Source organism: Triturus cristatus, chromosome 5_2 (assembly GCF_964204655.1).
Source record: "Triturus cristatus chromosome 5_2, aTriCri1.1, whole genome shotgun sequence".
In the NCBI taxonomy this organism is placed as follows: Eukaryota; Metazoa; Chordata; class Amphibia; order Caudata; family Salamandridae; genus Triturus; species Triturus cristatus.
The window spans coordinates 331,201,287-331,219,047 of NC_140588.1; the positions used below are offsets into that span (position 1 = coordinate 331,201,287).

General features: G+C 41.5%; 1 protein-coding gene across 6 annotated transcripts in view; it reads right to left on the bottom strand.

Moving 5' to 3' along the window:
- KIF13A (kinesin family member 13A) overlaps window positions 1-17,761 on the bottom strand; it is a 758,668-nt gene that overhangs the window by 44,104 nt on the left and 696,803 nt on the right. For 5 of the 6 annotated variants that reach the window (XM_085607091.1, XM_085607090.1, XM_085607089.1 and 2 more), the window contains 2 exons: window positions 9,495-9,637; window positions 290-385 (listed from right to left, as the gene is read on the bottom strand). In XM_085607091.1, coding sequence (XP_085463217.1) covers window positions 290-385; window positions 9,495-9,637 — 239 coding nt within the window. The remainder of the gene's footprint in view (window positions 1-289; window positions 386-9,494; window positions 9,638-17,761) is intronic. The other variant, XM_085607088.1, reaches the window with a different exon arrangement.

The following is a 17,761-nucleotide window of genomic DNA, read 5'->3' on the forward strand; positions in this document are numbered from 1 at the left end:
GTTACTGAGGTAGTTGGTGGATTAATACCTTCAGAAATTTTTTAATGGGGCAAAGCATATTACCCTTTCTCTATTTCGATTAATAACTGAAAACATTTGTTATCCTAAAAATCGAATACAAAGATTGGCAAATCTTTACCAAAGCACAACAAAATAAAAAAGGTCTAAAAGTAAAATCAGACAGCCACGTTTTAATGTTATGGCGGTTTGAACAGCTGTTGCATAACAACCGGCGAAATGGCGTAAACCCACCACCAGGAATAATGACAAAAACTGGCACAAAACTTACAATCTTCTCCTCATGTATGCTATTGTTTTCAATTTGCATGTTGCTGGCAATACTTCCAGCGGAGCCAGCGTTTTGTACCTGGGATGAAGGCATGCTCTGCAAAGGTTAAGACACACAGCACATCACACAAAGAAGGCACCAACCAGAGCTTAAATATAACATTAAATTCATGCAAGTTAAGACAGGAGTTTGTGCTAGACAATGAGGCGGCATGCCATCAAACAATTCATGTTCATACATATCCATGCAACAGTTTATGAGGTTTTAGTATGCAATAGGTCCGTCAGGTGGCGTGATGGCAAACAAACAGCATGGTCAAGTCACTGGTTAGTTACAATGAAAAACAACAAATGTAGCGAGTTTGTTGCAAACAGAAAAAGAAAACAAACAAGCAGAATCCGTGCATTCAAGGATTGGGGGAGACACCAATGAAAAAATAAGAGAAGTGGTTACTTATCTTCAACAATGATTTTGAAGGGTACTGCATGTTCACTGGAGTTTCTCAATCAATGTAAGATCCACAGTCTCAATACCGGACCTTGGAAAATATTTGCCAACGGAATCAAGTGGCATTAAACTTACATATGCAACCTTCCTGCAGGACTGGATATCACCCTGTAGTGATGTCACCAGTGGATAAGTGTGGGGCTGCCACAACAGTTCTGTTCATTCCTCAGACACTTCCTGCCATAGAAGGACTAAGAATATTTCAAGGATACTCTCAAGAAATGATGAAGACTTTGAAGAGAGGAAAAACATCCACTAGAATTAAGATTATTAACTAAAATTCATTTTGTTGTCCCATGGATGCCTTTCTCCTATAGGTTCTTTATCTCTAAACGAACCTCCCAAAAATATGTACAATTGTTTTGAAGGTGGCTACTAGGAAGCAATTAAAAGAGAAACCTGGAGGACTGATCAGAGCATGGACGTAGAAACAGACTTTTTACACTGGAATCAAAATCAGGGAAAGATTGCTTGCCAAAAGTATGCAGCGAAACCCACATATCTGTACTGTGGGTCTCTTTGATAGGAGCATTAGTAAGAAACTCTGTATTGGCCTCTCTACGCCTTCTGTTCTGCAAGCTCTACTTTCATTGGTGGATACCTTTTCTTCAAAATCATAACAAAAGCCAATATAAACCTAATCTAGCTTCCTATGGTTAGCCTTTTGCAGTGCCAACTCCTGCCAAGAGACATCAACCACAAATAGTTGCAACCCATATTAGGCGCACCATTTCTAGAAATGTAATAAGTCTAACTCTTCGAGGAGGTAGCCCATTAAGTCTCAAATCTGCTATTTATAAATGAGGTGGATATAATGTGGTAGCTGAACATTCATATTAAAACAGAACTGGGGGAAAAAGCACAGGCTTTACTCTTAAGGACTTGGAAAAATACCAAATACAAATCAGCCACCTAAAGCAAATAGCGAGAAGCAAATTAATAGGTAATACAAAAGATGGAGTAAAACATCTGGCAAAGAGAGGGGTAATGGACAACTATGTCACCCAGCATCTCCCGTGAGAGACCCTTGACACTTTTCTTTCATGGCCAAAAGCCACACATTCCTCGCACTAGATCCTCTCACAATTTGTCTCTAGCCTGCTTAAGTCACATACTCGGCGAGTATTCGGATTTGAAGATATTCAGTATGCCAGCTTAAAATCCCCTATTTGCAAGGCACTTGCAAAAGGAGAGAGTAAAGATGGCTTTAACAGCTCTGGTATGGATCTGGAGGAACAATGCCACCAATGCCATCTGTTCTTTTTGCTTTTGTCGCCCTAAGTGGGAAGGGTATTCCCAACCGTGGGTCCCCTTCTCACTTCGCCACCAGATTCAAGCAGCCTGACTGATGAGGGGTGTTAACCTGAAACCAGTTCCGGTCCAGGTAGGACCTGGCCTGGCAGTTCGGGCTGGACTGTTCACATGGGGAACACGGTCAAGACTGATTTGCACATGGCTTGGGCTAAACTGGAATGGCGTGGCGTGCAAAAATCGATGGATTTAACCCACGTGACTGGGGGCGAATGTTAGATTAATTCAGCATTCTGTCCATCATCTGTTCTTTTTGCTATTGTAACATCTAAGCATCTTCAGGAGTGGCACTTGTTCCTTAAGTGTTGACAGTGTCACAAACAGAAATCTAAATTGCTGTGATGAAACTTTTTGATCTTTCTTTTAACCAGCAACGTCTGTTCTTCTCACAGCAACAATGACAGAGCACAAGTGTGTGATTCACAAAAAGGGGGTTCACTAAATGGGGACTCTGTCCCTCCTCCCTCTTTTCTAAAAGCTATTAGTGCAAGAGCAGTAACTTCTATTTTGGGTGAAATCTCCTCTCAGGGGTGGGGTGGCAACAGGGGACCCGGGAGAGGTTTACCTGGAAACTAAGGACTCTGGCTAGTGACACTGCAGAACTGCACCCCTGTTGGTACCTTTCAGCACAAAAGGCTTCTTATGCATCTACTGTTGCACTGCATAGCAGCTGGAAGTGGTCAGCTTTGTATCTGAACTTGCACCTGAACTGATGAACTGTAAAGAATTGATTTACAGGACCAATTAAGCTTATGACCTACACTATCTTAATTGCACAACTTTCTGAAGTGATTCCTGCTCCTTCAAAAGCTGAGATTTCTAAATAGATTTTTAAATTTAAAAACAAGATACAAAACATAATCTTTTAGCCCACTGTACATTGTAATAGCTACCCGTGGACGCATGGAAATAGTGCAAAAATGCTGATTCCTTCATGAGGGCATTTTTGTTTGAAACCACTTAAAGAAGGAATCCATTTCTCTGGTCTAATATCAGAGAAACTGAAAACTTGCATTCAAGCAATCACAATAGCCAGAAAGGACAAAGAAGCCAGCAAACAGCAAAGGCTCGCTGCACTGCCAGCTTTGATAGACAAATCATCTTTTATAGTAGTTTCACAGAATTAATGGAGCATGTTCTCCAAAACACTGGCCATGAATACCTGAGCAGCCACACTCACTTCCACCAACCTTTTAGATACCTTTTGCTCTGCCAGTTTGACTAGCACAGACCCCAGGCACACAGAAAAGCAGAGCAGGGGGCAGCGCCATCTTATACCTGGCGTCTAATGCCTTGAATGACATCCAACAACATACCAGAGACGCCGCCTCTCTTTTTGACTCTGGCAGGAAGCTGAAAACCTGGCTTTATGAGTAAGCTCCAGGGCTGTCTGGCCTCACAAACCTGCTACTGAGCGTATAGATACCTTAAAGGGTGATTAGCATGCTATAAAAACACAGATAGCATAGTATAGCATAGAACACACACAGCATAACATAACAATAGTATCAATCTTTCTTTATTGAAAACTGCAGTCACTGTCAGTCCTGCTTAGCTTCTCTTAATGCTGAAAAAAATTATTTAATGTTACTGATCTGTAAGGTATTATTTTTCAGCACTCATCTGTTAAACACTTTCTAAGTACCAGAACAACTTCAGGCCTGGGAATCATATTGTAGGTTAACTATTACAACAATACAATGCAAATGTATGAAGAGTAACGGGAGTAGGATTCTGTTTCCCAAGCATACCCTATGGAGACTGACTGGTTCTGAAATGTCCAGTAGTCTGAATAAAGAGGACAAAGCTCCGATAAAGTGAACAGCTGGAGTATTGGCAGCAAAACAAAGACAAAGATGATGAAGGTGTAAATATTAAAGAAGAGGGCTTAAGGACAATAACATCTAGCAAGACTTGTTTCAAAGACAACACTACAAACACTTTGTCAATATTCATATTGTCAATCGGTGCTCAAGGTTTACAAACTTAACTGAACAGAAGCTGCGGTTTGGGAAGCTAACATCACCGTTGGCATTTTCTGCTAGGTTTACTTCAGAGGGCAATGGGTTAACACAACAAGGATGTTTTGGAAGGTCTTGACAGCAGTTAAGAATAGCATCCAAGTGATGGGGTGCAGAATTGTGAAATATCTCCCTAAGCAGTGCCAGCAGCCACAGAATTGGGTTATCACAATGATGCAGTTACAGTATTTCAAGTGTTGAGAGGAGAAGGCGACTGGAAAGATGGAGAAACCATTATTGCTAAAGAATTTAAAAATCTGAGCCTTCAAATATTTAAAATACTCTGTGGCCAGAGATGGGTGCTCTGGGATATGAAGAAATCTTGGAAAAGTCCGTAAGACTAAAGATACTGACCTAATGTAAGAGGGTCTCAGAGAGGTATGCGCCCTCAGAACTCCTGCAAAAGAGAAAGGCAGAGAGGTTTGAAGCAGGCCTTAGTGTGACATTAAACTCCAGACCCAAATGTTTGTGTCCAGGCTACTTGCTCCGAGGTTTCTCTTCTTCCTATTAGACACATGAGAAGAGCCACTGGGAAAAGAGAGACATTAGGATACTCCTGTAGGATTTTTCTCGGGGGCTCACCACTGCCAGGAACCCCCAGACCTCAACATCCCTCCCGAGCCAATCAATATGGCTACCAGGTGAATCAGAACACTCCTAAAGATGAGAGCATCCATCGCAATACCCTCTGGGAGGCTTACTGGGAGGCTGAGTATACAGACCATTTACCTCTAATTGGATGCGGCCAAATGATGTGGCAGGCAACTATGTACCTTTCCAGTATGGCACCTTAACTCACAGATTGCTACAAAATTACCCTGATGCTCACTGTACTGGATGGGGCTTTGGAGGACAAGGAATGCAACTCCACCTGGCCTTGGCTGTGTTGTCTCACACACAGTTTCAGGGGCATGGGGGTCTGGACTGGTAGAGGATTTAAGAGTTGAGCACAGCAACCTGGCAATTAACAGACTATTTATTGGGCAAACAAATTGTCTGGACATCCTGACATTTTGCAGCATACCAGGAAGCTGCTTCTATGTAGAGGAGTGGAAGAAAACGGGACTCAAATTAGACAAGGCAAGAAGCAAAAAATCATCCATTATCGACTTGCACTAAGGGCCCATCTTTCAATGGAAAATAAAAGTAAAATTTAAACCATCCTTTTCACTTTGCCTTCGAAACTAGAATCTCCAAGAACATAAGGTGATCATGGTGGCCATATTAGCTATTGCAGCATTGACTTGTTGACAAAAGGGAATTAAATGAAGGACTTAACAAAATGTTTGAAACTGCACTTACTTCAATTTTTGAAAAACGTGCAGTCATCAATTTCAACACACTGTAGATAACGAATAGACTACATTCTAAAGATATTCTCTTCTGTGCAACCTCATGAAACTATTCTAGTACCAATTGCACGCAGTTGGTAATTGTTCTTAAGCTTGTTGCTTGCTTTAATAAAATAAAAAACATAGTACACTCTCTTTGGAAGGAAGAGGGCAGATGCACAGCAAGCAGTAAGGAGATGATAGAACCTTAAGTGTCTATGCCACCCCATTCCACCACTTCAATAGAAGACACTCGATACAGATAAGATCCCTTCCAATTTGCATCTAAGACCCCTTTCCAGCTTAAAGCTTTTCTTAAGAGTCCTGTTCAATGCAGCAGGAAGGACGCGAAGCATACAGCTAGAGATCATGCCTGAACCGGAAGCAAGAGGTCCATCACAGGACAACATCCTGTACACGGGGTCACCATGTCTGAATTCTGAACGTCATCGAGGAATGGATTTGCTCTACTCCCTCCCTCCCTTTCTTGATCCTGGTGTCCCACAAGAGCTCTTGCATATGTACAGCAAGACAAAGGCCAAGTATGTGGGAACAGGTACCCAGTCTGCCTCTTCAGAGCTTTCAAGAACTTGACTTTCCCTTTCTGGTTCCAGGATTATCTTGCACACAAACACACAATGTTACAGTGCACAAACCTATTGGACAGCCAATGCTCGTGCTTCACATCTCAACAACTAGCACAGTGACATCAGCCATTCCTGATACACAAACTGAAAGCACAGCTTGTTTATAGGAGGGAAGTGTTTTCGACATAGGTGACATAATCCACAAAGGGGAGAGTTTATATATTCAAACATTATCATGTGAGTGCTCTCCTCTCTTTTTACAGGACGACAGGGCATTGTCGTTTTAAGCTTCTTACAGTTTACTGGGCAACAATACCACCTACATAGTTGCATGCTATTGAAATAATTGATACAAAATGCTGAGGTTTCATTATTAGAATAGAGGGTAAAATTCTCAGGAAAATCTGTAAATTAAATTAATTGGTTTGAAGGGCTTCAACTAGAGATTGGCTTGTCAAGCTCCTACGTAATGGGACTGGCTGCTATATTGAGCTGGGTTGCTCTGCTTTTGCACAGTAATAAGCTCACTTTAAGAAGTTATTTATGTTCCGAAGTTTTTGGTCGGAATAAGAAAATGTACACTTTAAAATTCTTAAGCAAGCACTTATGCACTTTAATCTGAGGTAGGCTGATGTGTTGGAGTTATCGTACGCTCAACATAAAAACTTTTTTAAAATACAGAGTAGGAGCGAGCAGCTCTATAAGTCTAGATATGTTAGCATGTAGGGGTAAGAAGATGATGAGAGTTGTTGTCTCCATGTATTGAAGCACACCTTCAACCATATCTATCCTGGAATTTACCTCATGGAGTCGGTCGTTTTTAGTTATTGCTGCCCATGAACATTCAACTCATAAAGGTAGTTACCGTTGCTTGGTTTGGATTACCTCTCGAAGAGTGAATTTGGGAATTATGTAAAAAGTCTGCAAAATTTGGAGCATGTTTTATTTACCTGATCTGCATTTTAAACAACATTTTCCTAAAACCTCTGTTTTTTAAATATGGTGTACATATGACAAAAGAAAAGACAAGCTTGATATTTCACCCCCTACAAGAAATTATGTGTTTTAAAATTTGTAATTATTTTGAAAACCTTTTAAATTTGTATTGGTCATTGTATAATTTTAAATTGATTGTATAATTTTTTTTCTATTGCATGTAAATCTGAATCTTAAAAATAAACATTTCATATTTCACTGCAAACCTGACTGTGGCCACGGTCTCATTTTTGCTAAGTCGGTGCCTGCCTTCCCCCCCTATCCCTTGCAATTTAATGATTTTCCTGCACCACTACCTTGAAAAAGTGCCCTTTATTCTACAGCATGTTCAGCAGAGAAGGTATTCATCTTCTAGGGTGGGAACTGAGGCTCAGCGCTACTTGTGAAAGTCTGAAGGTTTTAATCCATTTAGTCTTTCGCTAGATGTCTCTTTGCTACCAAGGAAACCTGGACATTGGTTCATAAGCTTTTTGGGCCACAACCTGAAATAAGATAAACAACTTCTATCGCCCTAACAATGTGCAAATGTAAACTGTTGTAAAATACTTTTTTTGCATGTGCTTTTTCTTGTTTAATGAAAAACGGTGGATGCAGTAGCAGTGAGGGTATTTTAGTGATTGGTATCAGAAGATAGGGTATCCTACAATGTCAGATCCTTTACATTTTGTGGAATACAAATGATAAGGATCGTTCACAGCATCTGTCTTATGTGCAACTGAAAAACACTTGGAAACCATAGAATAAACATATTGCAAGATCATAAAATTCAAACTGGGCAACTCTACTTTGACTAAAATTTGAGATAGAAGGCAACATAATGCCTGTCATAAGGACGCACCACTAGATCAAGCATCACATACCTTGAAGTTATACGCCTTCAAGCAATGTGGTGTGATGAACTGGATATGGAAGGGGATCAGTTCAGGCATTTTAGGAGAATTTCTGAACACATACATACAAGAAATGTAGAGAAAACATTTCTGCAAGAAGGTCCTTTGTGAACGCCTCCTAACCACACTGTAAAGGAGTGAGAAAACCAGCTGCTCTCCAGTGTCATCTCTAGGAGTGATTTGTAAGGGGGAGGGGCTTAAATGGTCCACAGATGAAACTGATGGGGTCCACCAATAAACAGGACAGTGGAATTTTTTCTCACTCTCACTCACTCACTCTCTCTCTCTCTCTATGAGGGCTGGTTCTGTCCATCCCATGTCGTTGGTGCAGTAAAGTGCTTTATCCATGGCAACGTGTTTCAACCAATACGGTCTTTGTCAGAGCCTAACAGTTTAAGTGTAAATTACGTTTAGCTCTTAAAACGAACAGGGACCAGGCTTTACTTACATTTGTTTTTTTAGCCTATATACTTTTGATGTGATCTTCTTGACAATGAATGTATGTACATTTAATGTATGTCAGATCTGTAATCATTTGTATTTTTGAATATGTATACCAATTAAGACGTTGGTAACACTATCTCGTATTGATATAATTGTACCATGCATTTATGTACTCTTAAGCAAAGAATGAACAAGTCTTGTTTCCATGTCTATAGTTGCACACTGTTTTTTTAAAGGTGATGCGGCACCTAAACTGTAAGTTTGTAATGATGACATTTTGGTTGAAACGTATCGCTACAAATAAAGCACTTTACAGCAGATCCTGGAATGCAGCCTTTTGTGAGTCTCTCCCACGACTAAAGAATGCTGACTGGATTGAGATATATTTTGCTTGATTAAAATGTTAAATGTGACTTTGCAGAGACAGATAAACAGACACACACATATACACCTATGTATAGGCTGATGTAGTGCCTCGAAGAAAAGTGAAAAGCAGGCTGGACATATTAAAGTGTATTGGAAAAAGTGGTATTTATTTTTCTCCCTGTGTTGCACCTGAAATGAGCAAACATCAACAGTTGTGGAGTTGGAGCACAAGGGGGGGTGGGGTTGGAGCATGACAAATGGTGCTGAGGCACAGGACGCATCTAGAGACGCCAGTGCTGCTCTCTCACATGAGAAACCAACCTATGTGTTCATACTTGTGTGAATCTCCATGATTTACAGATAGGACAAACCAGTCACTTGAAAAAACACAATTTACTTAGGAAATAAAGAATACAAGCAACTGAAAAACGGAAATAACTTCAAAAACGTCAATAGCATCACCTAAGAAAGGACAATTCTTTTATCACTGAGAAAAGGTAAAAAAGTTATGTGCTAGCGTCAGGGAATTTTACTGCAAGCGACATTAAAATCTCTAAACTTACCAAACAGGAACAATATTAACAACTTGTAATTCTGCATAGAACACCTTTTGGGTCTGCTAGTGTCACAAAAGGACTAAGCAATATCTGGTTGGCAGAATCAGACAGGATAGGGCGTGGAGTATTCCCAGCACTCAAAACAGAAACACTTGTGCAACTCTGTTGATCTCTGAAGAAAACAAAAGGTCTTACCTCTTGACTTAGGAGAGGCTGAGTTTCAATTGGGATCTTCTTCTTGTGCTCCTCCTTCACAGGCAGTAAAGGCTTGAAAAACTTTGGTTGCTGGGGAGAGAATGCTTTGAATGGACTTGCATGGGGGCTCTCTGGGACACAACCTGAAATCCAAGCACACCACAGCTCATCAGTCCAACGTAAAATCAAAGCACACCACAGCTCATCAGTCCAATGTAAAATCCAAGCACACCACAGTTAATCAGTCCAACATGAAATCCAAGCAGCCCACAATGCACCAGCTGGTTTTGTTCCAGCAACTTATAAAGAACAGTTCAGAAATTCAATAGGTTGTTGAAAAAAACAAGGATCCATGTTCACCAACAGACACGGAAAGCAACTTTTGCAGGATATCATCATATTATATTAATGCTTAAACTGGTCTTCACTATACATAAATCATCAATCACATTAAAAAGGCCACTCCCTTGTGTTTTTGCTACGCTCTACCCCAATATTTTCACTATAGTGAATTGAGGGATAGCACCAACACCATTATGTTGGGCCTTGACATCGTTGATGTACCTTGGGATTCAGATTTTCTTCTATGATTGAGAGTTCATAGCTGCTCACAGGACCGGGAGCGATTCAGTCCCGGAACAGCCAGCTACTGTCAAGGATGGGGAAATTCATCTTTACCAAGTTAATCATCCTTCGATAGATGATATATCACCATAAAGATCTTGGATAACCTAATATGGGCAGTAGGTCTCTTCTAATTAGTTTAGGGCAAGAAGAGATGAATAGATGCGGCATTCCCATTTTGTACAAAATATGAACCACACACCCAAAATGATTTGCAGTGCTTTCCCCCAGGCTTGATGAGTGCCGAGGCAACATTCTAAAATATGCATGTTTTTATGTCCTGTCATGTCTATTTGACCTGTATGTATTTATTTTAAACTAACTGTGTTTATGTGCTACAGGATCACCAACAAAGTGCTGAAAAAAACGATCATTTCCCAGTTGACATTCATAAGTGGGTAATACGAGTATGCGTGCTGTATGAGCGTGTTTAGCACTTAAGGTTTGACAATAGGGATCCTGGTTAAGATGAAAACCAGGGCCCTAGAAAGGCCTGGAAAATGTTGGCCAAGAGGATGCAGGTGTAATTGGCACCCCAAGCATCACAAAAGACAGTGTAACCATCTCTTATGCCCTCACACCAAAGAAGAAAATTAACTGGGAAAGTGACAGATATTTTTGTACCAATACATTGGATACTGTACTGCACTACGCCAATATGTATTCCATGGCAATACAGGGAAATTCACTAGTGTATCTTCTGGTGAGTGTGGCGAGCCAATGATGGCGCATGACACCCAAGATTTGTGAAGCCTTGTCATACATTTTTGTATGAATCCCTGGTTCTTAACTATACGTGAGCATAGCCGACTCCGAGGCTCCACTAAAGAGTGGGACAAAAAGTGCATGGGTGAGGACCCTTAATGGTCTTGTCAAATTGGTCTAGTCTGTTCTTTTGGTGGTACAAACTGTGGTTAGAGAGGACACAGACGAGGCCAGCCTATATTTGCCTCACATTCCCTTGATCTCAAACAGTGGGGATCATATGGTTTATGACCTAAATAAACACCTCTCCACTATCTTCAGTAATCACTTCAAAAGCATGATGGAAAAGGTATAAAACAATGCTATTCACTACAACTCTACAACCTGTTTACATCTACAGCATCTCAATTTTGCTTACGTGTAAAATGTCCACGTTTTCAGCATTGTTATTTGTAACATTAAACTGCCTGAAGGGTGACACCAAGCGACACTTTCTCTAGTAGAACAAACCAAACATCCATCTAATGCAATACATGTCAGAAACTGCCACTTTCATGTGCAATACTTCCATCTATTGCTGTTTTTTGGCTAACAGCAGAGCATAATCCACTGACACACTTGTAGTATTACTTTTTAAAATCACCAGTGTGAGATGTTGGCAAGAAGCAACGACTGAAGTTGTGACACGGACTACGCTAAATACGTTGCCTGAACTCAAGACCAGACATCAGTGGGGAGGATTTTATCTGGCCAGATACTGCTCTTAATTTAGGATAAGATATTTTCAGTGATTTATTCACTCTCACATTGACACAAACACTGCTCTGTACCCATAAATCTTTTGCGAATGAAGTACTCCCCTTCGCCAAACTGCTTATCCTCCCCTGCACAGCACAGAGCAAGCAAGACAACATTACAGATCGCCGTTGTCTGTTCATCTCCGCTCCATCTTGTTCATTAGGAATGACGGATATTACAACGAGCTCTCACTGTAGGTCTATTAGTATTACAATGCATGCAAGTCAAAGAGCTGCAGGGCTTCTAGTCCTAAAGAAGATAAGCATGCTTTTTCCAGATGCTTACTATAATCCAACAGTGAACTTCATATCTTCCAGAATTTATATATTTTCCTGCCAGGTCATGTGCTTTTCCATTGCCACGAGTTGACACATCATGAAACCAATGTGCAATTTCTGGTGCACCCATTAATTTCCAATAAAGAGCCATCAACATTTTAGCAGCACCCAACATTAGAAGTGTACCCTTTGGTCTACTTTACCAAACCAACCCAACGCCACAAACCCAAAAGAACCACGCTTAAGTCTTGAGCCCAAGACTCCATTAATAAGCCCAATAATTTCCTTCCAGTATGGCCATAGCGGTGCTGTACTCTCACCATATATTCTTGTAGGAGCCTTCCTCAGAAAAGCACCTTCAGTATGCGTCTGGTGTAGAGAGAAACCTTTTATGTATGTGCTGTGGGGTAGGGTTCACTTGGTACATGATTTGATAGTCTGCCTTCCTACAGGTGACGTGCATGGGATGTCGGACTTCCCATATCCCGGACCAATCTTTCCTCCCCAATGTCCTGTGACAAAGGCTCACTCAAGTCTTCCGGATAACTCACTGTGCTGCTGGGGTACTAATCTGAAGATTTTGTTTTTTTAGATATCAGAGACTAGACCCAAGGTGTTTTCATATTGTGATTGGTTACACTATTCCAACCCTCCAACATGGTTTTCACTAGTATGACTAGCAATGCATTTCTTTTATCTATATCTCTTTTCAAGTCACATTTGATCCCAAAGTGATCTTACCACTACTGCTGGTCCATTAGCAACCATACCTTTTCAGTCTCTCTTTAAGGCCATGCTGCTATCATCTGAGGATGCACTGCCTGGTAGTACCTTAATATATCTGGGCAGGGACCCCCTCTGTCTTAGAGCCACAACTATTTTCTTGTCAATTCTCATCTTGTTCCCTGCCTCAACAAACTTTATCATCCTCTGCTGCAATTCTAGTATTTCATACCTTGGGATAGCTACTGGCAAGGACTACTGGATATAAAATATTTGAGGGACAGCATTCATCTTAAACACATATATTTGACCCAACCAGAAGATGTATAATGTGCACCACTGCTTCAAATCTCCCACTATCTGATGCTGCAGCATCACCCAAGTTGCTGTAGTCTGATTATCAGGATAATCCCAAATATATTATTTTAATGGCTGCCTCTTGGGAAGTAGACGTTTCATATTTCAGACTTGTGTGTTTATTTTGAATATAGAGATCATTTTAAACTTCTCCAGTAGGTCAAGCAAAAAGACATTTTAAACACCTCTCTTCCAAATGTAACTTTTTTTGTTAGGATTTGCCCACCTGCAATAGCTAACGCCTCCACCACCAACAGAAAGTGGAGGGGGATAATGGGCACGCCTGTCTCATTTGACTCTTAACATGAAATTGTCTGACGGACTCCAATTCACTCTCACCCTTGATCTCAGTTAGCAAATATCGATCCTGTTATCATATGGCATAAGTCTATCTTTTAAAGAATGGCAGCCATGGAACACCAACTTATGCAATCAATTCTTTTCAGCACTGTGGTACAAATAGATCTGGAATTTGTTGCATTCTCCGCTATACGGGCTACGATTCCCATAATGTGTCTGTCCTGCCTACGATTGATAAAGCCTACCTGATCGACCTCTATTAAAAAGAATATAAAATTGCTCATACTTGTAGACAGAATTTTATTGAAGATTTTAATAACGGTTTAAGAAGAGTAACTGGTCTAAACGAAGCACACTATTGAGGGCCTTTCCTAGGTTTAGGGATACGAGTTATATTTGTCTCATGCATTGACTGAGTCACTCTTTCATTCTAAGGAAGAGATTGGTCATCTCTGTATCTAGTTATGAGAAAAGCATTTTATAGAAGCCCATGGGAGACCATCGGGCCAGCGGGTCCATGTGCTTTAGTGCTAGGAGCAATTCCCTTTTTTAATGGGCATTTGCAGATCAATAATATATTCTTGTGGGACAACCATAATCTCACATGACTGAACAAAATGGTGAATTTCTGCAGTCTCTCCTTGACCTTTAATATATACCATTCCAAAAAGTTTCTGTAAGAGGGTATTTTTCTTGCTCCTTGGATGGCCATCCCCACCTAGGTTCTTGAGTCACAAAATGTGTATTTTTGCCCGTTGCGCTCAAAGCCTCTGGGTTAACATGGGAGCAACTTTGTCTCCCTTTGCATAAAAATTTCTGCCTCAGTTTGAGAAACAAAGTCTCTGTTCTGTTTGTTCTAAGGACTGAAAGTTGTACTTTTAATATCGCCAGTTGACTATGGCCCGACTGAGCTGTTCCTTATCAAGCATCTCAAGTGCCTTGATCTCTGTTGTCTATGACCTGCTTTTTATCTCTTGCTAATTGAGCTTATATGACCATTGCTATCCTCTCATTGTTTCCTTAAGAGTGTCCTATTGCACTCACAGAAAAGTGTCTTGTACCTTGATCATCTGAAAATGGCTCTAAAGTCCTCTGGCTACTATGGCTTTGTGCACGGGATTGCTAAGAAGTCAAATGCACAGTCTCTAGGACTCCCTCATAGTATTACTCCCCTGCTTGACCAAACAATATATATATGTGAGCATGATCTGAAAGGGAGATCTCAGATATCTTTCTTTATTCAACCAGCCGAAGCAGCCCGAAAGATAACAAGAGATAATATATGTGGGAATATGATTCCAGTTAGAGCCCATGAAGAAACTCTTGCTGGAATGTAAAGTAGCACACCCATTTACACAAGACGTTTTTCCTATAACTATTAAACCATTGTCCAAAATGATGTTTTATGCCATTGTTGCATTTTTTTCCCATTCAACTGGGAGGAGGAGCCCTTTCCCCCACTTCCTATGTTCAAAGCTTTTTTACTGTGCCACGTTCCTTCCCAGTCCACATCAGTTACATTTCATTCAGTGGCTGGGAGTCAAACCCCCAGTCATGGACTGACATTGTCAACATGTGCAGGCACCTGTGGGTCACAGCTCTGCCGATGACCTCAAGCCTTTGGCACACTGCCTATCTGTCTCGAGTGCAGTAGTCCACCCCACACTTCACCTTTGTTTGAATGGGCCCAAGTATCTCAGACCATCAGTCTACATGGTTTGGCCTGTTGACTTCCTCACAGGTCTCCAATACACATATAGTGAAGCCTTGCATGTAAAGGGGCTGCCTGTGCTCAAAATGCACCAACCTATGATTTTGGGTTGTAAATATTGTGATGAAATGAAGTGTAATTATTTCTCATAGAGATGTTCTGTACAAGGAAGCAGCCACTGAAGTCACACTGAACAACTGGATAACGCGCCATGACAGGGCTGGGGGCAAAGGGGGTAAGCAGATGTTCTTACACGGTTATTTACTTGTAATTTGTAGAACAACTTGAATAAAACAGATCCAAAAAAAACTGCACCGATCTCAGAGCCTACTAAGGGCAGTAGGACAAGCATAGATCCACTCAGAATCTAAAGCACTCTGGAGGCTGGCCTTCAGAAAACAGTTGTGAACATCTTCCCAAGTGGCAGTAAAGGGAGTGTATATAGGACACAATGTAAGAGGTTAGACTTGGAGGGTGAGAAACACGCAGCTAGCATTTTCCGACCTCATGATAATGCAGGGAAACTCCCAGCACGTGTTAGTTTAACCCATAATGAGCAAAACAGCTCTTTACACCAGTGATTCCCAAACTGTGGGTAGCAAGTTGATTTTTGGTGGGGCTCAAAGGTCCAAGCAAAAAATAATGATATCCTTAAACTCTGTATTTATCTTGCCACATTTGCTGCGCCTCAAACACAAGTGTCAAATGTCAGGCTATGTCTTCTGACAAATTGCTGCTTATTTGTTTGGAATGGGGATTGGTGTTTACAAACACCACTCACTTTGCAGTGAGAGAAAGACAAGTAAAGTGAATTATGTGACAATCTTGGTGGGGTACAGCGATTGTGAAAGAAAAAGCTGTAGGATATCATTTTTGTAACAATTTTTTTTAATACTGGTCAATGAACTGTAAACATTCAGCAATAGGAAAGAAAAATATAGCACAGTATTTTGCAATTCTAAAGTTGTCCGGTCTTGTAAAAGTATAGGAGGTAATAATCAATCTTCTGCGCAGAAAGCTTAAAGGGGTCTAACTGTTTGGATATGCAGTAATGCATGAACCTTTTCCACTTAGCTGCATAACAGTTGCGGCTTGTGGGCTTTTGCAACTCCCACAGGACAACCATGCATCATTCTGAGAGATAGAGGTAAACAAAATCTAGGAATTCAGGAATTCAGCTGCTTGGAATCTGGGTGCCGAAACTGATCTGGATGCTGAGCGAGAAGGTCTGGTGTGTGCAAGCACTTGTCATGAGGATTGACTGACATCTTTAGGAGCATCAAGTACGAGGGCTGTCTCACTCAGGTAAGCGTCACTAGGATGAGGGTCAAGGACACCTGCCTCATCTTCCTCACCACGTAGAGGATGAGGGAAAGAAGATGGAAAGGCATAGGCAAATATCCCTGATCAGTTCATCCATAGAGCACTGCTCATAAACTGTGGGTATCTGGAGTTGACATTTTGGCAATTTGCATTTTCGGGAGTGCAAAGAGGTCTATTGTTGCAGTTACCCACCGTTGGAAGTACTTGAGAGGGACTTGCGGGTGGAGTTACCACTTGTGGACTTGTTGATGTGTCCTGCTCAGCATGGACACATCATGGAGGTGGGGGATGTTGGGAGGGGTTGTGTGACATTCAAGGCAGCAACCTGCCTGTATAATGGAGAATACTCATTGATCTGAGGTGATGTTTTCCCACTGTGCCAGGAAGTGCCTCAGTCTTCCCCCGACAGGTGTGATGTAGTTTGGTGGGGAGGAAGGGGGTGTCACTTCTTTACACCTGAGGAACCCTTTGTGAGGCCGCATCTGCCTTTTCCCCACCCATTTTCCTTATAGGCCCCTCCCTGGAAGGTCTTAGGTTGCTAGGTGTCCTAAAAGGACTGTAGGTGCTGGTGGGTATGGAGTTACTGACTTAAACCCACCAGTTTGGCACCTCCCCTGGTTTGCTGCTTCTGCAAAGCAGATTTGAGACTGAGGGATTGTAGGGCGAAAATGAACTTGGCAAAGTCAGTGCCCTTTTTGATTCTTTCGAGCATATAGTCAACATAGGAGCGTAACAGATGCTCACCACCAAAAGGGACATTCAAAAGGTGACCTAAGGTCTAATCCCTGACACCCTAAGCCAGGCATGCCTGTAGAGAAGGATGCAGATATTAATATCCCTTAAAGCCATATCTGGTGCATTGACGGTGCATGGCTGATGGCTTTCTTCTCAGCAACTAACACTTGTGCTCTTTTTTGGTGGGCTTTAGATATGTGTTTCACCAGATCCTCCATCGTCTCCCAGTTGTACTTGACATATCTGGAAAAGAAGCCCAGTGAATTAGCAATGTGCTAGTGTGTAACCACCCCAAGCACTACCCTGTAGTATCAATTTGTGTTGACACCTTGTCTGACTGAAGGGCGTTTCCTATGACTGGTGCAGAAGACCTCTTGCAGGCAGTGTAAACAACTAAACAGGCACAGGCAATTTGTCCACAAATAGAAGCCCGACTGTCTGGGACAGGTTTGACTTTTTTCTATACGGAAGTAACTACTCCGGCTTTAACTGGCTCCTTAAACTTGTCAGTGGTCGACTTGAGCATGCCCTTGAGCATGGGGAAGTAGTGGACCACACGCTCTGTCTTAGACAGGGCTTCAAATAGGAAGTCGTCCTTGTCTTCTACTGTGTGGAGTTTGACCCAGTGATGTTGTGCAACATGTATATCTGCAGCCACAGATGCCATTACTCCTCTCCTAAAGGGAGATGGGAAATAAGTAGTCACTGTCAAC